The 27831-nt window shown below is 44.0% G+C and overlaps 2 protein-coding genes across 5 annotated transcripts in view; one reads left to right on the forward strand and one right to left on the reverse strand.

The window, feature by feature from the left end:
* The window catches only part of AP4S1 (adaptor related protein complex 4 subunit sigma 1), a 45387-nt gene extending 21944 nt beyond the window's left edge, over positions 1 to 23443 (reverse strand). For 3 of the 4 annotated variants that reach the window (XM_079769407.1, XM_079769404.1, XM_079769406.1), the window contains exons 1-3: positions 23289 to 23390; positions 22897 to 23170; positions 1013 to 1217 (exon numbers count right to left, since the gene is read on the reverse strand). In XM_079769407.1, the coding sequence (XP_079625533.1) occupies positions 1013 to 1150 (138 nt within the window). In that variant the 5' untranslated portion in view covers positions 1151 to 1217; positions 22897 to 23170; positions 23289 to 23390. The other variant, XM_079769405.1, reaches the window with a different exon arrangement.
* Positions 22273 to 27831, forward strand: part of STRN3 (striatin 3) — a 102395-nt gene continuing 96836 nt past the window's right edge. Inside the window, exon 1 of the mRNA XM_079769401.1 lies at positions 22273 to 22776. Within this exon, the coding sequence (XP_079625527.1) occupies positions 22495 to 22776 (282 nt within the window). The 5' untranslated portion in view covers positions 22273 to 22494. The remainder of the gene's footprint in view (positions 22777 to 27831) is intronic.

The raw sequence follows: 27831 nt of genomic DNA on the forward strand, positions 1-27831 counted from the left end.
TGCCCTGAAAGGTGTCCCAGATCAGGGTGGGGGTTCCCTTGGGGTGTGAGGCGGCTTGAGCGAGGGGCCTTTGGTGGTTTGCAGGCAGGCCACGCCCCCTGGCAACACAAGCGGAGGCCCTGGTATCTGGAATTTATTTTCCTTCTACAATTGAAACTTTGTAGCCTGGAGCAGGGCCAAGCCTGGGGCTCCCTCCACTGCCGGCAGCCGTTTCTGTTGGGGTTATAATTGAAACTTTGTAGCCTTAAGCGGAGGCTGGGCCAGGACAGGGTGTGCGGAAAGCTTTGCTTCCCCTGTTGCCGCCGGCAACCCTGGCTTGCTCTCTCAAGCTCCGTTCTGCTGCCATTTCTGTTTGAATTTGTTTACCTTCTATAATTGAAACTTTGTAGCTTGAGTGGAGGCTTAGGCCTGCAACAGCTCGTGGAAAGCTTGGCTTGCTCTGTTACCTGGGAAACCTTGCTCTCTGTGGCTGTAGCCATCTTGTTGGGTTAATTTGCATACTTGCTCTGATTGGCTTGTGGGCGTGGCTTGTGGGTGTGTCGATGGTACGGTCAATTTGCATATTACCTTTTTATTAGGTAGGATTCTCTGGCACAAAGTGTGTCTTTGAGTATTTACACCTCTATACTGGCCATCTGATCTTCAACTTTTGGCTTAAAGAAAACCACCTGCTACAAGTACTCCTAAGAGTTCCAAGGGCTGAATTCATATGAACAAAAAAAGAAGGTATGTCTATCAGCAGGAACAAGTTTGAGGTGCCACTTCCACGTTGCGTTGAGACAAATATGCTGACCTAAATATGAACCCAACACTTTTTCTGGTTTGCTTTGTTTTTATTTTCCTTATAGGGATGTAAGGAGAGCTATGCTTCAGCCTTCATTTCACTGGTTAGTTTCCCTAACAGCTGTTGAGAGAATGTAGTTCAAAGGAAACGATGCCCCCTGAGACACGGTAATAACAGAGATGCCACTGCTGAGGTGAATGCAGAGATAAGAGAGAACTGGAAACTTACTTGTTCACTGGATCGAGAGAGGCAGCTCTTGATGACTTCGGTTTCCAGAAGCGTACGCTTAGCAATATCCACGTGCTCATAGTACTTAGACAGCCGGGTCTGCCCTTGTTTATTCACCATGAGGAAGAATTTTATCATTTTTTTCTGGCCAGTATTTTTCCAAATATAAATAAAAAGTTATGGCAAGGGTGGCTATAATTAGAACCTGAAGGATGAAAGAAAGACAGAAAGGCAAGATCAATTTTCATAAAGGATCGTATTAAATGTGTTCTACAGATGAACCAGAAGTAAATAAAAAATGTCTTCTGATGTCATTGGTCTTCACTACTATGAACTAAATGAGGTTTTAATAAATAATTAAACATAAATGTTCATTAATTATCTTCCAAAACATTTTTAGTATCCACAGCACTTCTACTCACATTTCACCCATGGACTGACTCATCAGTCTTGTTGGGCTGATTTGTCAAGCCAGAAGAATATGGAGATGAAGTAACGATTTCTGATCTTCACACCTAGCAAAGCTTCTAAGTAACAACAGTATGAGGTAATGAGTTACAACTGGTACAGACGGGAGGGGCAAGGCACCTCACGGGAGTGTTGGGAACGGCTTCTCAAAGAAGGGGCACTTAAAAAGTCCTTAACAGCCAGGTCGGTGTGGCTCAGTGGTTGAGCATCAACCTATGAACCAGGAGGTCACAGTTTGATTCCTGGTCAGGGCGCATGCCCAGGTGGCGGGGCTTGATCCCCAATAGAGGGCGTGCAGGAGGCGTGATCAATGACTTTCTCATCATTGATGTTTCTATCTCTTTCTCCCTCTCCCTTCCTCTCTGAAATCAATAAAAATATATTTGGGGGGAAAAAGTCCTTAACAATGACCTAGAGGAAGTGACTCTGGGGCAGGGAAAGCAGGGATACGAAAGCTCTGGCTAGTTCAATGGCTCTGGTTCAGGGGGCAGGAAGAACAACGACAGGAAACTGAGCTGCTCACATGAGATGATAATGGCTCTAGAAGTCATGCTAAAGAATAGGAACTATTTTATGGAAAATGGAGACAAGATCTATAGTGAAGCTTTTTTTCCTTTAATGTTGGAAGCAGTAGTCGTCGTAGCAACTATAATAACAAGGCCCTATAACAAGTCCTGTAAGGTCTGTACTAAGCAATGCACACATATTATTAAATTTCCACAGTTCTCTGAGGCAGGTACTTCTGTTATCCCATTTTAAGGACAAGCAAATTGAAGTTCAGGGATTAAGACACCCAAAGTCCCTGGATTATTTTGCCAGAGGTGAAGCCCAGCTTAAAGGACAAACACATGATCCTTATCATTCAGGAGTTCATGCTGTGGCTTTATTTCTAACTAAGCTGTACTGAAACTTATGTTTGTTCCTTCTGTACTTAATATAGATTTTGAAAGAATCAACTGCAAAAAAGTATAATATTGACTAATGGCCAGACCTTTCTTTCATCATGAGCGTCCGAGTTGCCTCATTGGCTCATCGGACAATATCATGTTCACATTTTATCCTACCTGTGAAAATCAGTGCAAAAGACCGAGGTTAACAATAGCTCTTAAATACACGTTTGGTTGCTGTGTTCACTCAGTGTGCAGAACAGGATGTCATCTAGACCAGCTCAGAGGAGGCTACAGCTGTGTCAGGGGCCACTTGTGGTCATTCACTCCCTTTTCCAGGATGCTATGCTCACTACTGTAGGTGGGATGGCAACATACTTGATGCTGCTTAATCATTTGGTATTACGTGCTGTTTTTACTCTCCTTATAAATTATTCCCAGTAAATTATGACACATGACTAGTAAATTAAGATTACCATCCTTTCTTTTATTCCCTTTCAGCAAAGTTATTTTAAAAATATCTCTATGAATCTTAGAAATTACAATCCTATACCCTGGCTACTAGCTGCCAGGTGAAAGAAAATTGCATTGTCTCAAAGGAACTCATGGCTAAGGCTTTGGCTTTAAATGCTCTGGTTGCATTGAGTGGTAAAAGAAGATGTAAAATGATCCCATTGAGATGCTACACCGAGGGATCACACTGGTCCTACCTCTCAAGCACAGCATTCCTTCCCACTGACTTCAAGATCAAGGATGACATACAAGGACGCGTTGAATTGATACTCATTAGGGTGCAAGTCTTGAAAATAGTAGCTGACGTCATCTAAAATTTTGAATACAACACTTTCTTGCATGCTCATAATTACACAATATGTAACTGTAGAGTTACACAGTGGTAATAAAATGAACACACAAAATTATAAATTGTTTGTATTATAAAATAAACAACGCCCAAAGGTACAATGTGGAGATTCAGAGACAAGCACATGTTTGAGAACTGAAGATGAACGCTTTAGGCTCCTCTCCTGAGTAATCATCAGGAAGGAGGGAAATCAATTACGAAATACAGAATGCGCTCAGACAAGTGCTGGGAGTGGTCAGGGAGCCGGTATGAACTCCCTCTCTTTATAAACTCTTTGCATTCAACAACACACATGGCTGGGGAAGACGTTTTGATAGCCAGGAATTTAGATTCCATACCCAAGAGCGTGTGTGAATGTGCAAAGAAGAAAAAGGAAACCTCACTGGGGAAAGCATTCTTTACAGGACTAGTGCAAGGAGACCTAAAGGCCAAGATCGGCTGTCTGTCGGGGAAGCTTCACAGCAGGGTATGAACACATCAGTGGCCCGGGGTCCTGTGATGTAAATGCAATGCCTGGAGAACAGGGAGCCGGGAAAGACCAAAGTACATACTGAATTGGGCAGAGCTTTCAGATTCCTGATGGTGTATTCCTGGGAGTTAGAACTGGAAAGTCTTTATAGATTGTCATATCCAAAGATGACAAATAGATTTCAACTTGGGGGCCAACGGTGACTAATTGTACTCGTTGCTTTGGGCACTGTGTTGGGAAGGAGTCTGGAGCTGTTTTCAGGTTCAGAAGAAAAGAATGCCATGAGCAATTAGTAATGTCAGTCATGGTTAGAAAGCAGGATGTGGCAACATATGCAGCATATCTGCCATCCCTCATTCTGCAGATGGGAAAACTGATAATCTGAGATGTAGAGTGAAGTCCTGAATTCTGGTCTCCAACTCATACAAATGCTGTCTCTAATTTACCACATTGCCTCTTTGCCTCACTCATGCATTGTGTCAATAAATGTTCAATTAAGCTTAATAAACATCAATGTCAGGTAGCTTTGGGAATGATGAACTCAATGTTCTCTTTTCTAATGCCACTGCACAACTAATTTTGGAAATAGCAAACAATTCACTGCATGAAAACAGTAGGGTATGAAGTTTCTAGAAATGAAAGTGGTATTTGGTGATGGCTAACATCCTTTCTAGTTACTCCAGAATTCTCTCTCTCTCTCTCTCTCTCTCTCTCTCTCTCTCTCTCAAGCAACACGAGACAAAAAACATTTTATTTGTTTAATGAAAGTGATTGAAATAAAATCCCCGAGTTAAAAAGCAGATTTCCACAAAGAAAATGTTTAGTACTCATCCTAGCTAATAAAAGAGTAATATGCAAATTGACCATTACTCCAACACACAAGATGGCTGCCCCCATGTGGTCAAAGATGGCTGCCCCCATGTGGACACAAGATGGCCGTTACAAGATGGCCAGCAGGGGAGGGCAGTTAGGGGTGGCCGGGCCAGCAGGTGAGGGCAGTTAGGGGTGACCAGGCCAGCAGGGGAGGGCAGTTAAGGGGCAATCAGGCCAGCAGGGGAGCAGTTAGGCGTCGATCAGGCTAGCAGGAGAGTGGTTAGGGGGTGATCAGGCTGGCAGGCAGAAGCAGTTAGGGGCAATCAGGCAGGCAGGTAGGCGAGTGTTTAGGAGCCAGCAGTCCTGGATTGTGAGAGGGATGTCCGACTACCCATTTAGGCAGTCGGATATCCCTCGAGGGGTCCCAGATTGGAGAAGGTGCAGGGTGGGCTGAGGGACACCCCCCTCCCCATGCACGAATTTCATGCACCGGGCCTCTAGTCTATATATTAACCTTTTGCACTTGGATGTTGAGTGTGACTTGACACGGTTAGCATCGGTAGCAGGAATCGAGAAAAAAGCAAGCGAGTGCAAAGGGTTAAAGCCTAAGCGGCCATTATGGCAGAACGGCAGGAACAACCGGTTGCTATCATGTGCACTGACCACCAGGGGGCAGATGCTCAACGCAGGAGCTGCCCCTTGGTGGTGAGAGCGCCACTCAGCCAGAAGCCAGGTTCACAGCTGGAGAGCGCAGTGGCGGTGGCAGGAGCCTCTCCCGCCTCTGTGGCAGTGCTAAGGAGCAGCGAGCCGAGCGGTAAGGGGCAGTGAGCAGGCAGGCGGTAAGGAGCAAGGGGTCCTGGACTGCGAGAAGGTGCAGGCCAGGCTGAGCCCCCCCTCCCAGTGTACGAATTTCTTGCACTGGGTCTCTAGTACAGTATAACAGTCAAAAGCTCATGTGAACTGGATGGAAATTGACTGGCTCTGCTACTTACTAGCTTCGTTTTCCAGGTCAAGTTACTTAAATCTTTCTGTACTCAGTCTGAGGTACAATGGGAAAAGTAACAGTACTTACCTTCTGGGTTGTAAGGATTAGAGGAATAATTATATGTAATGCTCTCAGAAACTGAGCATTGGCCAATGTTATTATGATAATATAGCACCTTTTCCTCAGTGAAGCCTGTCACGCTTATGCCAATCCCCTCTTTCTAACCACAAAAAGCTGCTTATCCTTTCTAAGAACCCATCATTCTAGCTACAAAACCTGTCACCCGATAGCAGTGATTTTCAACCAGGGTGCCGCAAGAAGCAAACTGCTGTGCTCCAATAATTAAAAAAAAAAAATGTTTTTATTGATTTTAGACCAAAAGGAGAGGAGAGGGAGATAGAAACATTGATGAGAGAGAAACATCATAGGCTGCCTCCTGCATAACGCCTACTGGGGATCAAGTCAGTAACACAGGCATGTGCCCTGACTGGGATTCCAATCACTGACCTCTTGGTACATGGGGCGATGCTCAACCAACTGAGCCACACTGGCCAAGCTGCAAGAATTTTTAAAACATGCAATATTTGACTATTTAGTCAGAGATACTGACCTCTTTTCTCTTAAATTGTCTTGGGTTTAGCTGTTTCTGAATTTCTCCATACTTAAATAAGAGGAAATCACACTGATCAGTAGCAGATTTCCATCTAAGTTGAAGCATTTTCCTCAGAGTTTGTAATATGCTATATTTTCTTTTATGAGACCCTAAAACAGTTTGTTTCTTTGCTTCAAAATTTATTGGAATTCTCCAATGATTCCGTTTTCTCATCTGAATGGAATGAGAGCTGCCTCTGACTTACGGTGAGGACTAAATGAGACAGAGGTCATTAAAGTACTCCACAGAGTTCCCCTTTTCTTCCTCACCCTCCGCAGCATATGCTAGATATTCTTCCTGACCCTCTTCCCTATTGCAGTTCCACTACAGCTGGACTCCGAGAACCCTGCCACCCACTAGGTCTTTCTTTCTTTTCATCTATTCTCCTGCCCCTTGTTCCTCCATTTGTCTTTCTAAACCTCTCTTTTATGATTCAGCATACACTTTAGTAGCTTCCTCTGAGATTTTTACTTTTGTTAAATCTCTGGGTCACTCAAGAAATATTTAAAAAAATATTTTTATTGATTTCAGAGAGGAAGGGAGAGGGAGTGAGAGATAGAAACATCAATGATGAGAGAGAATCATTGATTGGCTGCCTCCTGCACGCCCCCTTCTGGGGATAGAGCCCACAACCCGGGCATGTGCCCCTGACTGAAATCAAACGCAGGACTGGCTAGGGCAAGAAATATTTCAACAACATTTTGGCCCTGGCCAGGTAGCACCATGGTTAGAGCATTGTCCCAATACACCAAAGTTGTGGGTTTACTCCCTGGTCAGGGCACATACAAGAATCAAACAATGAATGCATATATAAATGGAACAACAAATTTATGTTTCTCTCTCTCCCTCTCTAAAAATATAAGTCCTGGCCGGTGGGGCTCAGTTGGTTGGAGAATCTCTCATACACCAAAAGGTGGTGGGTTCCATACCCAGGTTGCCAGTTCGATCCCAGGTCCAGGCGTGTGCAGGAGGCAACTGATCAAGGTTTCTCTCTCACATCAATGTTCTCTCTCTCTCTCAAAAAAAAAAAAAAAAAAAAAAGGTGCATTGTTTAATTTAAAAAGAAACACTTCAACAACATTTGATTAATTTGGCATTAAACACATTTATATGTATGCTGCTTTTTTAAAACTCAAATAGTTTTTATTTTTTTAAATATTTTTTTAATTGATTTTTTACAGAGAGGAAGGGAGAGGGATAGAGAGCTAGAAACATCGATGGGAGAGAATCATCGACCAGCTGCCTCCTGCACACCCCCTACCAGGGATGTGCCCGCAGCCAATGTACATGCCCTTGACTGGAATCGAACCTGGGACCTTTCAGTCCGCAGACCGATGCTCTATCCATTGAGCCAAACTGGTTTCGGCTAAAACTCAAATAGTTTTTAAATAGCTAAAACACTTTAAAAAGTTAAATTCCAATCAAATTCTAAAGCTATCAGTTATAAAGAAAAATTAGAAAAACACTTTGAGAATAAGCCTTAACAGTCTGGTCTACCATTTTTCTAACAGTGTATCTGAAAAATTTCTAAAGCTTCATGTACCTCTCAGATCTTGATCTAAAGCCATTTTGGTAAATTTATTTAAAAGTCTCATTAAGCTCTGGTTCAAAACACAATTAAGTCCAAATAAGTATGGTTATTTGTAACTTTAAACATAAAAAAAAAAAGCAGAGATAAGCTGGAAGCTTTACGGAAAAGGTTAGATATTGTATTTTTGGAGATGTTCAAATTATCAGACTTTCTATCCTAATTTAGGGAGGTGAATGGAGAATTTGTAAGGTCTTTATAGCAACACGATTAAGGCAGGGGAAAAATATTTCAAAAACGGAGGATGAGGGGCTCTCCCTCCAGGGAGCATGCCCGTGTCATTCCCTCCCCCCCTTTCCCCCCACAGGCACGTATCCCATAACCTCTAAGGGACCCCGTGAGACTTATAACCAGGGGAGCAATGGGCAGCAGCTCCTCTGGGCAATGCCCGAAGCTGCCCCCAAGACGCCCTCTTCTGACTTCCCAGTGAGCCAAGGCGGCCCAGCCCAGGCGCTCCTGTTGCTTCTTCTGTGCTAAGCCGGTCCGTGTTTCACCACCCTAAGTATATTTTTGTGCAGTCAATAAATTCTTGTTTGCTTTTCTACAAAACAAACAAACAAAACAAAACTGAGGATGAGCAATTTATATACTATAAATAGACCATTACATTGTCTATTTGAAAGTACTTGTTTTATTTTTATTCATTAGCCATCTGTGTGTATGCGCGCGAAGCGGGGGATGGGAGGGTTGAGAATAGACTGTCCACCAGTCATTTGCCAGAGAGCTATCCACTATCAGATCTGTTGGTGGAGGGATATAAACTGCTAATGGCTGGCATTCAAATAAGCCTGTTGTTACATTCCTTCCATTTTTTAAAAATATCTTTTTATTGATTTCAGAGAGGGAGGGAGGGGGAGAGAGCGATAGAAACATCAGTGATGAGAGAGAACTATGGTTCCGCTGCCTCCTACATGCCCCCCACTGGGGATCGAGCCTGCAACCCCTGCAGGTGCCCTTGACCGGGAATCGAACTGTGACCTCCTGGCTCAGAGGTCGACGCTCAACCACTGAGCCACGCCAGCCGGGCTCCTTCCACTCTTTTGAGAAGAGAGAAGCTGCTTTTAGACTAGTAACTGGATTTAACCTTCCCATTACTACACATGATGGAGATACTATGTATCTTTCAAAATCAATTTTCTTCTAAAATTAGATTTTATTTATTAATCCTTATCTGAGGACATGCTTAGAGAGAGGAAGGGATGGGGGGCACAGGAAGGAAAAAGAGAGAGAGAGAGAGAAACATCAATGTAAGAGAGAAAATCAATGTAAGAGAGAAACATCAATCGATTGCCTTCTAAACACACCCAGATGGGAATCGAACCCAAAACCCAGATATGTGCCCTGCCCAGGAATCGCACTGGCAACCTTTCAATTCACCGATGATGCTCCAATCAACCGAGTCACTTGGGCTAGGCTCTTTTATTTGGTTGTAGTATCAGGTAATTTATTTTGAAATTTAAAATAGGGAACACAATTTTTACTTTGACATAATGCGGGCATGGGTTAGAAACAGCCCTGTGTGGGTAATTTTATTCTACGTAAATAGTTCAGTTAAAATTAGCCACACAAATTAAATATTTGTGCTTAATGACTAAAAACATTCATTGAATTTTTGGGTAAAAATGACACACAATATCTTAGTTTTAAAGAAGCAACAGGGCCCAGAAATTTAGCAATCTGCCTGGGGTCCTCCAGGATTTGATACTGTGATGTTACAATGCGTCAGTAAGGAGGGACTCCAGAAGACAACTAGTATTACTATGTAATACCTCCCATTCTATAAAATGGTGAATCAAGTTTCATCCTCAAATTAGAAAAATACTTCAAACCAGAGGTTCTGCATTCTGATAAATTTAACTTCTGTATTTCTCAACTTAGATTCTGTTTATTCTTTTTGGACATCTGATTTCCCCTAAAAACTGTGTAAGACATACAAAGATAAATTCTTCTTATACATTATCCCTCTTCTGAAGAGTAGTGAGTAATCTAGTAGCATTGCATTAGGATTTTTATAGAGTCAAGTACAATGTTATAGGTTTTAAATTCAAATCAAATTAATTTAGAATTAAAATTTGATATGTTGATGGCTCCTATAGGTAAAACAAATAAGAAACAAACTTCATTGGGGTGCAGAGGAATCTCACTTTACACAAAATACATTTCTGAGAAGTTGACTATAAATTAAAGTGCAACACTCAAATTACGGAAAAAAACATACAAGAAAACAATACTATGAAACCAGAGCTATGTATTAAAGTTATTATTTAAGATATTCCTAATTAAAATGTGTCCTGAGTTAAAAATCAAGCAGTATTAAAAGCTATAGCAATATTTTTGGAGCCTGAAGATACCTCTTAGACAATAATACCTCTTAGCAATAACAAATCCTCTTTGCAGATCATCACTCTAAAGGGAGCAATGAAACCTAAAAATTACTGTTAAACCTCAATTTGGGAATCAGTTTACTAACCCACCAGGATATATCGTTTTTGTTAGTGACATGGCCACAGCTAACTCTAATTCAAGTGAGTAATTGATGCTCCCAATGTCTGATGGTGGCGTGAAAGACCTTCAGTGCTACAACCTGAAAGTCATTATTCATTCTGTAATATGACTGGGGATATGACCCAATAAACCAACTCACGGAGAGAGATAAGAACAGTAGAAAACACTTACACAGTGCTTACTAAATAGCCAGGCGCTGTTTTAAACACTTTACCTATATTCATTTAATCCTCAGAATAGCTCTACTAGTTAGAGATTGTTTTTGTTTTCACTTAACAGATGTGAAACTGAGTCACTTGCCAAAGGTCACTCAGCAAATGGTGGAGGAAGGACCCAGTTCCTGCTGGCCCGGCTCTGGCCGGGTGCTCTCACCACAGCTCTTTATCTCTAGGCTTGCTTCAAGACCCAGTCATTCGGTGATGGCTGTAATGACGTGGACGCCCAATTTCACTGCTGTAAACCTAGCTCTGAGCCTCTATACAAAAGCATTTCCTGGCTAATATGGATACTTTGGCAGCTTTAATCTTGACCCCGGAGCATATGACAAAAGGTGCAATTTTAACAGATCATTTAATTTTAGTTGATCTCGACATGGAGCCTATAATGCCTCACAAGTGGCTCAATCAGATAATGTGACCATTTAGAACAGTAAAGCCCATGCTACTACATTTACCACAGTGGGTTTAACATTTGTGATTCGACCTAAACTTCAAAATTCTTATGTCTGATTTGCTCTTCAATGAGTTCAACTACTCTCCCTTTCTAGTTCCAATAAATAAAACATACCTGGCAAATGCTGTCCACGGCAAGTGTTCAGACGCCTATCTGAATTTAGTATCATTCTCGTTCAGATCCGATGTCAGGGTAAATGCAGAGCCTTTCAGGTGGCCTGCTTGGCTGCCCTCGCTAGGAGCCTTTTTGCTTTTCTCAGTTTCATGATAAAGTGTAGCAACATGTTACAGCTCCCATTGAAATTGTACATGGGAGATTCAAGAGCCTGCCCGTCTGTTGCTCAGAGGATATTCATTCTTAAATTTACACTCATTTATATCACACAATATTTGAATAATGTCACAATTATTTTAGTAATGGTCAACTAAAAATATTTCAGCAGCAGGGCTATAATAAAAGATTAAATAGCAGGCGATTTAAACTCTAAAATGCGGAGAGTGTAGAGAGCCAGCAGGGTAGTTTTATGATCTCCCAGAATGCTCACACAGAAAATGGTGAGAATAGCTAGGACAGAAAAAAAATTCTACAGGCAACATCTTTACCAAAAAAACTAGGAGAATAACATCCCCTGGAACTTTAGAAAAGAGATTTTCAGGCAGGTGTGCTATAAGAATTTTTAAAACATGCTGTATCAGACTATTTAGTCAGGGGCACTGACCTCTTATCCCTCGTGGTCAAATATAAATATGATAACAGCCGCCCGGTGTGAACGAATCAAAATTATATCTACTTTTTTTTTTATCAGATTGGCAAAAAAAAATATATATATTATTATGTGGTGCTGCAGAATTTCAGTAATTAGTTTGTGTGTCATGAGATAAAAGAGGGTGAAGGTTGCTGCTCTAGAACACTAATGGGTAGGATCGAACTACCCTGAGCAACAAGAAGGGGGGACCACAGCTGTGCTGACAGAGCCACATTTAGAAAAAGTGAATTGTAAGGGTAGAAAGAGCCAAGGAGCCCAGAAATTACCAAGTCATCATCCAAAGAAAGCCCTCCACCCTTGAAGAGAGAACCCCCTGAGTGGATCTGAGAGCCACAGTGGGAACAGAGGAGGCTGCCAGGGTCCCTTTTGCCAATGAGTCCCACCCCCAACCTTGAAGGCCTGGAAACACCCAGCAGAACCTCCTTTACAGAAGGACAGACCCCGAGTGGAGAGAAGACGTTGAGGGTAGGACACAATGCATGTGTTAAAACACAGCTAGCTAGCAGCTGTGGCTGACGATCGCTGGAACAGGGTGACCAAACAGTACTAAAATTGGGACAACTAGACATTACGTGCCGCTTGGTGGGATACATTACAAAGTATACTGCATTCCCAATGAAGAAGTATTCGTGCCATGAAACTTAAAAGGTGAATCAAACCTAGCCTTTACACCTGACTTCTAGTTTATAGAAAATATGGAGGGCAAAGAAATATGCTAAATAATACCAAAAAAATTGCAATCACCAAATGTGGGGAATTCTACAGGATAAATGAACCGTGTTTCTTCAACAAATAAATAGCATGGTGATGGGGCATCAGAAGGCAAATAAAAACAGAGCTAAAGTCATATCAGCTAAATAAAATATGTAGATTTGGTGGTGGTGGGGGAATCCTGATTTGAAATCACCAACTTTTTAAAAACACACACATTGATGCTCCCAATGTCTGATGGTGGCGGGAAAGACCTTCAGTGCTACAACCTGAAAGACATTATTCATTCTGTAATATGACTGGGGATATGACCCAATAAACCAACTCACGGAGATAAGAACAGTAGAAAACACTTACACAGTGCTTACTAAATAGCCAGGCGCAGTTTAAAACACTTTACCTATATTCATTTAATCCTCAGAATAGCTCTACTAGTTAGAGATTGTTTTTGTTTTCACTTAACAGATGTGAAACTGAGTCACTTGCCAAAGGTCACTCAGCAAATGGTGGAGGAAGGACCCAGTTCCTGCTGGCCCGGCTCTGGCCGGGTGCTCTCACCACAGCTCTTTATCTCTAGGCTTGCTTCAAGACCCAGTCATTCGGTGATGGCTGTAATGACGTGGACGCCCAATTTCACTGCCCATTCACTACTGTAAACCTAGCTCTGAGCCTCTATACAAAAGCATTTCCTGGCTAATATGGATACTTTGGCAGCTTTAATCTTGACCCCGGATTAAGCTGACCCCTTCAATTTTTTAGGTAATTGAAGGCAACTGATTATGAACCAGGCATTAGACTGTATAAAGGAATTATTAATTTCATAGGTGTGATTGTGGTATTGTGGTATGTTTAAAAAAAAAAAAGGTCCTAATCTGTTGAAGATACTTAGAGAAGGATGAAGCATGTACCAGTATATTATATGATGCTTGGGATTTACTTTGAAACATTCCTGGGGCCTGCCGAGGGAGCGTGAGGCCGTGAATTCTGTTTCAAGGTATCTATGAGCTTGCTGAGTTGAAAATTTATGGACAAGAAGTTACCATTGAAATTAAATGGTGGTAAACATGTCCAAGGAATACTGGGAGGATTTTAACCCTTTTTGAATCTTGTGATAGATGAATGTGTGATAACGGCAAATGGTGGGCAACAGAATATTGTAATGGTGGTAATATGAAGAAAGAGTACCATCATGATAGAAGACTTGGAATTAGTATAAACAAAGGCTGTGTTCAAAGAGAAATCAATGGCTTCCACATGTCTCCTTTCCAAAGGGCCCGTTGTGTTATGATGTAAAAATGGGCCCCATGCAGTTTCATATCAAACTTTTGTTAAATACACTTGTGTCAGTCAAAAAAATCCTCACACAGAATGAATGGGATAGATGAAAGAAGAATGGCAAATCTTGATAATTGTTGATAATGTAGACGTTTTTGTTTCTGCATGACTGAAAATTTTCAAAATATAAAGCCTTTTTAAAAAAGTCTATATGCACAATTTAAAATATCAGATCACTATATTAAAAGCTATATGGTGTGGTTCGTGGTGGAGCATCAACCCAATAACCAGGAAGTCACGGTTTGATTCCCGGTCAGGCCACATGCCCGGTTGAGTTACAGGCTCAATCCCAGTAGGGAATGTATAGGAGGCAGCCAATCAATGAATCTTTCTCATCATTAATGTTTCTATTTCTCTCTCCCTCTACCTTCCTCTCTCTGAAATCAATTTAAAAAATAAAATAAAACAAGGAGCAAAGGGCAATAAGTTATTTTAAAATGCTCCTAAAAATTCTTCAATCATTTTATGTGTGGGGTAATTGTCATGTACTTTAGGTTAGTCTGTAACAGAAAGACAAAACTAAAGGTTACTGTTGTCTAAAGAGATCTATAATAATAAAAGCATAATGTGCTAATTAGACAGGACAGCCAAACAACCTTTGGGGCGTCATTCCGGACATCCTTCCCGACAACCTCCCTGATGAAGCCGTGGCGGCGGGGGCTGAGGCAGAGGTAATTAGGGGCGATCAGGCAGGCAGGCAAGCAGTTAGGGGTAATCAGGCAGGCAGAGTGGTTAGGGGTGATCAGGCAGGCAGGTGAGTGGTTAGGGGTGATCAGGCAGGTAGGTGAGTGGTTAGGGGCGATCAGGCAGGCAGGCAGAATGGTTAGGGGCGATCAGGCAGGCAAGCAGGCGAGTGGTTAGAAGCCAGCGGTCCCAGATTGTGAGAGGGATGTCCGATTGCCGGATTAGCCCTGGAGGGCTCCCAGACTGCCAGAGGGTGCAGGCCGGGCTTGGGGGAGGTCCCTTAGCTGGGCCTGCACCCTCTCGCAGTCTGGGAGCCCTCAGGGGATGTCCCACTGACAGCTTAGGCCCGCATCAGTCGGACATCCTTAGCGCTGCAGCGGAGGCAGGCCGCTGCGATTGACAGCCGTCATCCCACCTTGTGGCTGAGCAGTGCTCCCCCTGGGGGAGTGCACTGACCACCAGGGGGCAGCTCCTGCATTGAGCGTCTGCCCCCTGGTGGTCAGTGTGCATAATAGCGACTGGTCATTCTGCCATTTGATTTGCCTATTAATATTACCCTTTTATTATATAGGATTATTACATAGGATAAGTTTTTGTGAAATTTTTGCCAAATTTAAAACATTCTCCAAAGAGAAAACTGTGACAGATTTCCCAGGCAAGGTGAATGTGTCTGATATCATTATTTTGAACATTTGCCCTTGCTGCTCCAACAGGACAAACCTTTCTAAGATTGTTAAATTATTACCTAGGAAAGTTTTGACCATTTCCCATTGTCACATTTTCCAGTCATTTGATTCTCATGTTTGTAGACCTAGTTGTTCACTTTTAAGCCAATATCCAGGAGGGACTCAGCTCCAGGCAATTCTTTATTTCCTTCAATTTTGACATCTCTGTGAGTTAGCTGTTATACAATATTATCACAGCCTACAGCTTTCTGACTCATACCCAGGAGACAATTCCGGAATGAACTTGGACTAGAATTTTATATAGCATGCTGAGTTTCCTAAAGGTTCTGGTGCCTATTTGTCTATAATTTGTGAAGGTCCTTTTCCTTTTCTTTACCACACAATATATTATTTGAATAGTTCAAGTGCTCTGCAATGTATTTCTATAATTTTCTTAGCCACAAGCAACTACTGTAATGAGAAGTAGATATCTGATCTTATTTGGCAGGTCAAACCATAGTGCCGGTCAAAGCTGACTCCTCCTTTTCTGTTCCATCTGCATTATACAGTTTGCTTCTGTGGTTTTTGAACACTTGCCAGATCTCAAAGATCTTCCTCTGTGCTCTAATATTCATTTGTTCTCTATATTTATAAATGTAAACACTATGTAATTTCCACAAGTGACTGAATCACCTCAAAACTACCTAAAACGGATGTCAAAAGTACAAACGATGTGGTGATCACTGTGTAATATGTATAAATGTCTAATCATTATGTTGTACACCTAAAACTAATATATTGTATGCCAACAATTAAAAATAAATTTTAAAAAAGACAAAATTAATGAAAAAGTGTATATAATTTGGGAACCAGAAATAGTAATATTGAGTCCATTGACAGAATGGTAGGAGAAAGAGAAGGGAGACTTTATTTCTTGTTTCCAAATACACATACACACTCATTGATGTAAGAGTGGGAACCACTTCCTATTCTACTAAGGGACTGTGGAAGTGACCCAGAACTCATATCTCAGCCTTCTCTCCTCCCCATGGAGGTAAGAATACTAGTCACAACTTTTTCAGATGATGCAAAAAGATGACTAAATTGTTTGTGAACCAGTTTGAGCTCTTTGTTAGAAGGAGGTCAGGTACACAGTCAGCTGGATATTCAGGTAAATAATTACAGGGCATCATATAGTTCTCAAAGGCAGAGTTAAAACTCTTTGTACATCAGGTTTTATAATAATTGGGAAGAAGGCATCTGAGTGTTAACTACTCTGAACTTACTTAAAAGCCTGGACTTCCTTAACATATTTTTGCTGACATAATATATATATAGGATACATAACAAGTACTTAAAATATATATATATATATATATATATATATATATATATATATATATATATATATTTTATTGGTTTTTTACAGAGAGGAAGGGAGAGGGATAGAGAGCTAGAAACATCAATGAGAGAGAAACATCGATCAGCTGCCTCTTGCACACCTCCCACTGGGGATGTGCCCGCAATCAAGGTACATGCCCTTGACCAGAATCGAACCTGGGACCCCTCAGTCCACAGGCCGACGCTCTATCCACTGAGCCAAACCAGTTAGGGCAACAAGTACCTTTTTGATCAGATAGAATAAGCACACAAGTTTCTAAGATTAGCTAATGGAAAAGAAAAAATGCACCCTGAAATTCTAAACTGATTAAAGATATAAATAGGCATTCGTAAAGATCATCAGTAGTACTTTGAAACCAAGAGAATCAATGGGAGTTGAGGAGGGATGAACAGACTGAAGAAAGGACAGAACAAATAGGAAGTTTCAAGGAAGAGACTGAAGAGAGGCAATGACTCAGACACAGTGTAGGCAGGGAGTTCCAGTTAGGTGAGTTGTAGGTGATAATATGCCTGGGAAAGCTCATTACCTACAGAAGACAAGATTCTAGGAGCTCACTGCAGAGTGTCTTCAGGAGTCATAGACACAAAGCACAATGTCAATAGTATGAAAAATATTCTGTCGACGGAGAAAATCTTGGTGTCCTTTATGTTCAACATCCAGGGCAGTTCTGGTCATTGAACTGTAAGAGATTACTGGTAGTAAAAACTAATAAAAAATGATTGAGGGGGAGGAAAAAATATTCATATTAGTTTAGTTTAAATTTAAGTTATTCATCAAACATTTATTGGGGATGTCACTTTCCTATACACTGGAGCTACATCTTTGAACAAGAGGGGCATGGGTCCTGCCCCTTTAGGAGACAATCCTGCAGATAAATGACTATGATGTGGGAAAAACATGGCCAAGGCATGCATTGACATTATTAAAAACACTAGAGGCCCAGTGCATGAATTCGTGCACGGGTGGGGTCCCTCAGCCTGGCTGGTAATTGGGGCCAATTGGCCGCAGGAAGTTGGTTGTGGGAGTGCACTGACCACCAGGGGCAGCTGTGTTGAGCATCTGCCCCCTGGTGGTCAGTGCACATCATAGCAACCGTTGGAACGGTCGCTTAGGCTTTTATATATATAAACTAGTGGCCCGGTGCACAAAATTCGTGCACGGGGGGGGGGGGGGGGAGAGGGGTGTGTGTCCCTCAGCCCGGCCTGCACCCTCTCCAATCTGGGACCCCTCGAAGGATGTCCTACTGACGGTTTACAGGGAATGGGCCTAAACCGGCAGTTGGACATCCCTCTCGCAACCCGGGACTGCTGGCTCCTAACTGCTCCCCTGCCTGCCTGCCTAATTGCCCCTAACCACTCTGCCTGCCGGACTGCTCGCCCCCAACTGCCCTCTGCCACCGGCCTGCTTGCCCCCAAATGCCCCCCCACCAGCCTGATCACCCCCAACTGCCCCCCGTGCCAGTGTGCTCGCTCCCAACTGCCCCCCCCTGCCAGCCTGCTCACCCCCACCTCGCCTCCCCACTGGCCTGCTCACCCCCAACTGCCTCCCTGCTGGCCTGCTCACTCCAAACTGCCCCCTCCATCCTGATAACCCCCAACTAACCCCCACTGACGGCCTGCTTGCCCCCAATTGGCACCCCCCTGCTGGTCTGCTCACCCCCAACTGTCCCCCCGCAGGCCTGATCACCCACAACTGCCCTCCCCTCTTGGCCTCTAACCACCTCTACCTCAACCCCGCCACCATGGCTTTGTTCAGAATGACATCCGAAAGGTCTCCTGGATGGTCTCCCAGTCTAATTAGCATATTACCCTTTTATTAGTAGAGGCCTGGTGCACCGGGTGGGGGCCGGCTGGTTTGCCCTGAAGGGTGTCCCGGATCAGGGTGGGGGTTCCCTTGGGGCGTGGGGCAGACTGGGTGAGGGTCCTGTGGTGGTTTGCAGGCTGGCCACGCCCCCATGGAGTGAGGGTCCCTGCTGGGGGTGTGTGGCCAGCCTGGGTGAAGGGCTGAGGGCTGTTTTCAAGCTGTCCACACCTCCTTCAAGGTGGGAGTTCCCGCTGGGGTGCCTGGCCAGCCTGGGTGAAGGGCTGATGGCTGTTTGCAGGTTAGCCACACTCCCTTCAGGGTGGGGGTCCCCACTGGGGTGCCTGGCCAGTCTGGGTAAGGGGCTGAGGGCCGTTTTCAGGCTGGCCATGCCCCCTGGCGATCCAGGCTCCCACCCTCTCCTTGGGCAGTGGCCAGGGTGGGTGGGAAGCTTGGCTTCCTCTGTCACCGGGGGCAACCCAAGCCTCCTTCTCACTCCAGCTCTGTGGCTGCCCTCATCTTTGTTGGGTTAATTTGCATACTTGCTCCTGATTGGCTGGTGGGTGTAGCAGGGGGGGGGGACGGTCAATATGCATGTTTCTCTTGTATTAATGTAGATATTTATTTATTTATTTTTAAAATATATTTTATTGATTTTTTACAGAGAGGAAGGGAGAGGGGATAGAGTTAGAAACATTGATGAGAAAGAAACATCGATCAGCTGCCTCCTGCACACTCCCTACTGGGTATGTGCCCGCAACCAAGGTATATGCCCTTGACTGAAATCGAACCTGGGACCCTTGAGTCCGCAGGTCAACGCTCTATCCACTGAGCCAAACTAGTTAGGGCATATTAGTGTAGATATTTAATGGTGGGGGATGGAGCAAAAAAGAAAAGAAAGAATTCATGGACATAGACAAGTGTGGTGATTGCATGGGGATGAGGCGGGTGGATGTGGAAGAGGGCATAGAGGGGATAAATGGTGATAGGAAAAATAAATATAAAACTATAAAGTGAATATAGCCCTGGCCAGTTTTGCTCAGTGGTTAGAGCATGGGCTTCTGGTCAAGGGCCAATACCTCTGCTGCAGGTTTCCCAGACCCAGCAGGGGCAAGTGTGGGAGGCAACCAATGGATGTGTCTCTCTCACATCGATGTTTCTTGCTCTCCCCCTCCTCCCGTCCTTCCACTCTCTCTAGAAATCAAAGGAAAAAATATCATTGGGTGAGGATTAAAAATAAAGTGAATGTAGGATGGTCAATAGAAATTCTTCAAATAGGGAGCACAGTACAAATTTTGAAAGAGACAGTTTTAAGACACATCTGGACAGATACTGAGGAAGGCAGGGTGGTTGGTGCTTGCCTAAAACTAGAATGGAACGTATGTGAGGGGAGAGATTACGTCTGCTTGGTTCACAGTGGATCATCAGGGACTGGCAGAGTATCTGAAAAATAGTAGCCAATCGAGAACTTTTTAACAAATAAATGAGTAAAGCAAAGATTTGCAGTACCTGTTATGTGCAGGTGCTAGTGTGAGTGTCACTGATCAGTATATAGACAATTTAATATTGTAATAATAGGAGAAAAGCATGAGAGAATATTAGGATGGGGTCTCTACATAATTCAGAGATTTGGAAAGCTTCTTGGAGGAATTAATTCCTGAGCTGAGTTTTGAGGGAAGAAGGTAAGGAAAGGCACTGGGGCACAGCATGTGTTAAATTCCTTTGAAATGAAACATCTTTATGCATTTGAGGAACCAAAACAGTGCCATTTGGCTGGAGAGAATATGGTGCCATGATGGTGTGATGTTAGATTCGGTGACAGGAGCCTCTAGTTCTAGAATTTGAAGGACCTTTATATGCTATACTAAAATTTGTGTTTTATTCTAAATCTGGCGATCACTAAAAGATTTTAAATAGAGAATGACATGATCAGATCTGCCTTTTGAAGATCGATCACGCATCAGTGGTAGTGGGAAGGGAGGGAAGAATAGAGGTGGGGAGGTTTAAACTAAGACGTGAAGATAATGGAATAGAAATGAAAGATGTTACTGTGGAAGAGATTGGGTGTGGGGGCTGAGCGAAAGAAAGGTCTTAGAATGACTGCCAGGCCTCGGGTTTGGATGTAGTGCACTTAATGAAATAGATAATAGAAGAGGAGCAGTTTTTTGGTTTTCTGAAAGTGAATGGGGAGGAAAATAACAATGATAAACCCAGTCTTTACTTGAGCTTGAGGTACCAGTGGGAAATATAACTGTGCAAGTTCTGCTTTTGATGCCAACATCATGGAGGTCAACCACACTCTCTCACAAATGTTTCTTGTGGTATACAGGTCTTGAAGCAGCATGGGATTTCGGAACTTTTATGTGCTATGAGGCCCCTTAAAAAGAAATGGGGGGGGGGGGATGCCTCATAAGCAGATTGAAGGTTAGTCACTATAAAATGGAAAAATAATCCTTAATACTGTAACCTAAGACCTCATTTCATATATAAATAAAACGGCACCATGAGCAACAAGTCCAGTCTGCTTTCCATTAAACTATATTACAGAATAGATATGACAGAATAAGGTGTATTACTTTATCTCTTTGAAATTATACCCTAAGTGTGAGCATTTGAGCTCTTGCTCCTCCGCATATGTTGTCAGTTGGCTCAAATAAACTCTTATAAATATTAAAAAAGAAAAAGAAAAAGAAATTACACTCTGAGTGATCCTATATATTTCCATAGTGAAAATTTTCTTTGTAGAAGAAAAAAATTGCTATCAATTTTATATGCAATTTTCCTGCGTAACTATAATTACTAAACCTCCTTTCCTTATTATGCTGTTAAGTATTATTTTTGTCCTATTTTTCAACTAAATGGTTATTAGCTATATTAACTTAGAAACTTACAGTTCAGTAAAGATGTTTCCTGGCAACCTCATCACCTAAGAATACACACTATGGTTCTTAAAAGGTTTCACCTTGTCTCTTACGTGTACATTATACTCGCTCAAATAACATTCAATGACCCAAGAAAGCATCTTTAGCCATTCATCTAGGACTCTAAGTTGCATTCACGATGCATTTATTTCTTATTTCCATCCAAAGATTCTGGTAGGAATGAAATACGTGTAAACTCATTCACTTGTAAAACAACAAATTGTTAGTCTCCTTCGAAGTTATCTTTCTCCCTCTACCCACCGGCTAAAGATCTAAACGGATTCACTACCTCCCCATCTCTCACGGAAAACAAGCACACACTAAAAACATAAAAGAAAACAGTAGATCCTGCTCTGCTCCCCCAAACCCCAAACCGAACCCCAGCCCGGAAATAAGAACGAGGGAGGCAAAGCGGAACCAGCCGCGATGGGCGCCCGCGAACACAGAACCGGGACCAAAGCCGGGCTCGGAGCGCTGGCCGGGAATCGCCGCGAGGACCCGGGCTGTCGGCCACAAAGAGACGGCCCCCCAGCCCCGGGGACTGCCGGGCGCTGGAATCGGAGCGGAGCGAGGGACAGGACGAGGCCCGGCACGCGGGGACGGCCGCCCGAAGCGCGCCAGGAATGCCAAAGAAACGCCAGGAATCCGGGCTGCGGCGGCCGGCCGGCCGGGGCGACCAGCGGGGCTCAACAGCGCCGAGGCAGGCTCGCCGCGGAGGCCCTCGGTGGAGAGCGGCGCGTGGGCTGGCCGAGCGAGGGGAACGTCGCTGGGAAGCCGGAGACCGGCTCGCTCGCTGAAGTCGGAGTCCGTAGCCCTCCGTGCGGTCCCGGCCGCCGGCCGCCCGGAGCGAGTCGCGGGGCGGGCGTGGGGGCGGGGCCGGCTCCTTCCCCGCCCCCAACGGCGAAGCCGGCCCGACCGCGCCCTCAACGCGCCTGCGCGGGGTGAGGCCGCACTCTATTTGGCCGCCGGGCGTGCGACGGCAGCGGCGTTCTCTACCCGGCATGCAGCGCGGGGGGCGGCCCTACGTCCCTCTCCTTCCCCAACCTGCCCCTCCCCCTCCCGCCGCGGCCCCCCTTTCCCTCAAGTGAGTGAGTGAGACGGGCAGATGGAGGAGGGACTGTAATGGCGGCGGCCGGCAGCTCCCTGCTCTGACCCGCGGCAGACATACAGCAACCATCCCCTCCCCGTCCCGCTCCCAGCCGGCCTCCGCCCGGCCGCCCGCGCCGGGCCCCCCGCCCCGGCCCTTTCCCCAGCGGTCGGCGTCTCGCCCTGCGCCCCGGCCGGGGCCCCACACACAATGGACGAGCTCGCGGGAGGCGGTGGAGGCGGCCCGGGGATGGCGGCCCCTCCACGGCAGCAGCAGGGACCCGGGGGAAACATGAGCCTGTCGCCGGGGGGCAATGGCGCGGCGGGCAGCGGGGGTCCTCCCGCCGCCGAGGGCGCGGGTCCCGCGGCAGGCCCCGAGCTGTCCCGGCCGCAGCAGTACACCATCCCGGGGATCCTGCACTACATCCAGCACGAGTGGGCTCGGTTCGAGATGGAGCGGGCGCACTGGGAGGTGGAGCGGGCCGAGCTGCAGGTACCTGGCCGGGGTCGGTGTGCGGGACGGCGGCGGCGGCGGCGGGGCTCCCGGCGGGGGTGGGAGCGGGACTTGCCTCTGAGGGAGCCCCGCGGCCGGGGGCAGACCAGAGGGACCTACCTGTGCGGCTCGGGAGGCGTCGGTCCTGGCCCCGGGTCTTCCGAGAGTCCTCCTCCCCCGTTTCCCGCAGAAGCTTGCTTCCCCAGCCCTCGCTAGCGGCGCGGTGCGGGCTTCCTTGGGGCAGCCATTTTGGCTTTTACTATGGCGTCTGCGGGGGCTCCCGGAGGCGGCCTGCCGGGCTCCCGGGCTGGGGGCTGAGCGCCGAGCGCCTCTCTGGGGGAGAGCCCGGCGTGGGCTGCTGAGCGCCGAGTCTGCTCTTGTGTTGTGCGCGCCCCTGGAGATGCAGAACCCGAGGAGAGGGGCTGGGGGGTGGGTGTTTCACCACCTTTTCCTGGGTCACCCCCCTTTCCGATTTGGCACGTCTGGCCCCCTCCCCTGAAGTTGGTACCTACTTGCCCCTTGACAACCATGCTTCCTTCCAGGGCTGCCGTCAAGCACAATGGCTTGTCGCGGACCTGGGAAGTTTTCCTTCCCCACCGCCAACTTGAAGGGCCTTCTTACCTGGGGTGCTGGCTTAATGCACTTGGATTCCTTCCCCTGTCAGTTCTTCCTTAGTTTAGGGACTGACTCATCCGGCCTTTCCCATACAGGCGTATCTTGGAGATAACTGCGAGTTCGGTTCCAGACCACTGCATGTAAGCAAGTGGCAATGTTTTTGCCGGTGGAGGGTCTTGCTTTCAGTTTGTGTAAAAAAAAAAAAAACCCCGCACAGAATCTGAAGAAATAAAGCGAAGCGCAATAAAACGAGGTACGCCTGTCCTGGGAAGCCGGAGGCTTTTTAGGGTGCCCTTCATCAGGTCTCCCCCCTCCTCCACCCTCTTCTTTACCTGTAAAAACCAAACTAGATGATCTGTGTCGTGTTTGTGAAACGACTGAGAAAAAGAATTAATATTAGCTGGGAGTAAAATGTTTTTATCTCAGTTTACTAACTCACGGAGGGGAAGCAACTTGATACATCCTCAGGACCCTTCATAATTAAGGTGAAGCTTTGATGGGCTGGTTTACCTCTCTTGGAAGATGTTGGTAATTTGAGGGCTTGTGTCTTGGATTTCAGAATGGTTACATATTGTTAAAAGGATTGTTCAACATTTGGGGGTACTTGTGTTTATTTTTAAATCATTTCCATGTCAAAAATAGGCTGAGGAGGGGGGGAAAAAAGCATGTTATCTAAATAGTGTTGCACCTGTTCTTCAGATTGGTATGTATATACTAGTATATTTAGAATGTCAGCAGTATTATTCACTGATATATATGCCTACGGTGAATAGTCAAGAAAATGTGTTTAAAGAAAGATTTTCGGATTAACTTAGGGTGTCCTCAAAGAAATATATATGGGTATCCATATATATTCGGTTTGATTTTGAACTAGCAAACTTTTATTTGACTCTACAGAGTGGGTAAAGGGTAAGAGTAGTTATTTTGACACTTATCAAGTTTTGAAAAAGTTAATTGTAAATTAACACCTGTTAGTGAATTCAATGTTTTAGGATTGCGCTTTGATATATTATAGCGCTTTCAAAAAGTTTGTCAACATTGTCTATTTTTTAAAACTTCTGTATGTATAGTCTGCTTTAAAATACCTGGGATTTATAAGAATTCTGCTGATATACAACTTTCTACCACATCAGGTTGCAAACTTAATATTATGTGTGAGTGAAGATAGTGAGGCATTTATTTTAAAAAATTGCATTAGCAAATGCATCGAAGTTTGGGCTCACTGAAGACTTCACCAGTCCAAAATAGTGTTTATGAACTTTGTACTGTTGCACAAAAGCTTGGATTCTACCACTTTTCAACTTAGCAATTGCATTACTCATTTATAAGCTTCAGTAATTTAAGTACATACATTAGTGAGGTCTATGTTGTCTACCCTAGTCCTTGTTTTCTCATCTAGTTTTTTCCTTGACAGTAACATAAATGTCTTTAAAGGAAGATTCCTTTTACTTGCTTGTTTGCTTTCAGTTGATCTATTCTTGGCATATTAGTTCTGATATAGCCATTCTAAGTGCTGCTTTTTGTTTGTTTGTTTGCTTGCTTGATTGCTTGCTTATTTTGAAGAAGTTCTACAGGGTCTCTAGGCTCTTAATTTTTTCCAGGGATTTTCATTATTTCATACTGACAATTTTTTAAAAATAAAATGTTCATGATTATGTTCATATGCTTTTATTCTATACATTTCTCTAAAATGTTTTATTGGGTTACTTAGTTAATAGGGTTTCAGGTTTGCTTCTGCAATGTTAAATTTGCTTTAAGTATGTCCAGTCTTTAATAAAATTGTGCTCATTTTAAAATGTATGTGTTGAATAAAAATTTATTGGGGGGCGTTTAAGTGATGAATCAGTGGATTTCAACTGTAAACTTCTATTTTAAGAAAGATAACAAATAAGAGCCTACATATTGTATATAGTCTTGGGTACACTGTTCATTTATACATATGAAACTGTTCAATAATTAATATGAAGAGGCAAAGATATACCTAATTTTAATGTGAAATTTTAATATGGAACCATGTCCTCCTTGACTTTGAAAGATTTTAAATTGGAATTTTGCAGTATGTTATTTTCCATTCTAAAAGGAATTTGGGGTAAAGCCCTGTTTTAGAAACTTGGAACTAACCAAAGGTTCATGTCTTAAAGCTCTTTTTATCTTAGTATGGGTGCCTTACCTTGTATTAAAATATTTGTTAGTAAGGCTCTAGGACAGTGAATTCTGAACAAAAATGCCAGTCAGAATCACTTGTAAAACTTAAAAAAAAAAAAGCAGGTTTCTGCCTCATCCTCCAGAATTTGGCCTAGAACTTGGAAAAAAGGGACTTTGTACGATTTTGGCAATTCATGTTTTCCTATATAATAAAAGCCTAATATGCTAAGTGTCGGGTCGACCGGTTGGCCGTTCAACCAATCAAAGTGTAATATGCTAATGATATGCTAAGGCCACTCAGCCACTTGCTATGACATGCACTGACCACCAGGAGGCAGACAGTCGACTGGTGGACCAGTCGCTATGACGTGCACTGACCACCAGGGAGCAGATGCTCTGACCAGTAGGTTAGGCTGCTGCTGGACGGGCTGGACACACCCTGGAGCCCTCCTTGCAGTCCCTCTCCAGCTGTGTCCCTCCCCGGCCCCAATTGGGCACCAGTGGGGTCCCTTGGCCTGGTCTGCTCCCTCTTGCAATCCGGGACCCCTCAGGGGATGACAGAGAGCCAGTTTCGGCCCAATCCCACAGGGCAGGCCCAGGGACCACACTGGTGCACGAATTCGTGCAATAGGCCTCTAGTATAAAAATACTAGGTGTAGCGGTTAATAATGCGGATTTTTTTCAGTAGATGGAGTTACACATATGTTTATATATATGCAATTTGATATGTATGCTATTTTGTTGTATTCACAACAAGCTTCAAAACTTCATATGTCAAATTTGCTGAAGGTGTTGGTATTTTTACACTTCAAAATGTTGAATTTTGTGCCAAAAAACAAAGAGCATTTGCGGGAAGTTTTCATTCATTACTTTATTTTGAAGAAAAAGTTATTGTATACTTCGGGAAGCTTATGGTGAACATGCTCCATCTCAAGATACTTGTGAACGCTGGTTTAAACCCTTTAAAAGTGATGATTTTGATGTGAAAGACAAAGAACATCCAGGTCAACTGAAAAAGTTTGAAGACCAACTATAACAAGCATTATTGGATGAAGATGCGTGTCAAACTCAAAAACAACTTGCGGAGAGATTAAAAGTTGCTCAGCAAACAATTTCCAATTGTTTACAAGCAATGGGAAAGATTTTTTTTTATTGATATATATATATTTTTTTTTTACAGAGAGGAAGGGAGAGGGATATAGAGTTAGAAACATCGATGAGAGATAAACATCTATCAGCTGCCTCCTGCACACCTCCTAGTGGGGATGTGCCCGCAACCCAGGTACATGCCCTTGACTGGAATTGAACCTGGGACCTTTCAGTCTGCAGGCCGACGCTCTATCCACTGAGCCAAACCGGTTAGGGCAGTGTGAAAGATTTTAAAGGAAGGAAAATGGGTGCCACATCAACTGAACGAAAGACAAATGGAAAATCGAAAAGTCATCAGTAAAATGTTGCTTCAGCGGCACGAAAGAAAGTCTTTTTTACATCGAATTGTGACTGGTGATGAAAAGTGGATTTATTTTGAGAATCCCAAACGCACAAAATCATAGGTTGATCCAGGTCAACCATCAACATTGACTGCAAGGCCAAATCTCTTTGGAAAGAAGACAATGCTCTGTGTTTGGTGGGATCAGGAAGGTGTGGTGTATTATGAGCTTCTAAAACCAGGTGAAACATTAATACTGATCGATACCAACAAAAAATAATCAATTTGAACCACAGTTTGATTGTGAAACCACCAGAATGTGCCAGAAGACACGGCAAAGTAATTTTGCTTCATGATGACGCACCATCACACACTTCAAAACCAGTTAAAGACACGTTAAAAGATGTTGCCTGGGAAGTATTAACCCAACCGCTGTATTCACCAGACCTTGCTCCTTCAGATTACCACTGGTTCCGATCGATGACGCACGCACTTTCTGAGCAGCACTTCAAAACATATGAAGAAGTGGAAAATTGGGTCTCTGAATGGTTTGCCTCAAAACAAGAAAAGTTCTATTGGGACGGTATCCACACATTACCTAAAGATGGGGAAATGTGTAACTAGCGATGGACATTACTTTGAATAAAGCACTTTTGATGTTTCTCTTGAAATTATCGTGTTTTCTTAGATGACAAAATCTGCATTATTAACTAGTACACCTAGTAATAACTGCCCTTTAATCAGCATTACAACCTTATGCACATACCATTCCTGTTTTACAGATGAGACAAATTTAGGTTAAATAACTGCCAAGGTCACCCAGCTATAAAGTGTTGCAGTTGACACATGAACCCAGGTTTGTCTGA

The sequence above is a fragment of the Cnephaeus nilssonii genome (genome assembly GCF_951640355.1).
Source record: "Cnephaeus nilssonii genome assembly, chromosome: 4".
Lineage (NCBI taxonomy): Eukaryota > Metazoa > Chordata > Mammalia > Chiroptera > Vespertilionidae > Cnephaeus > Cnephaeus nilssonii.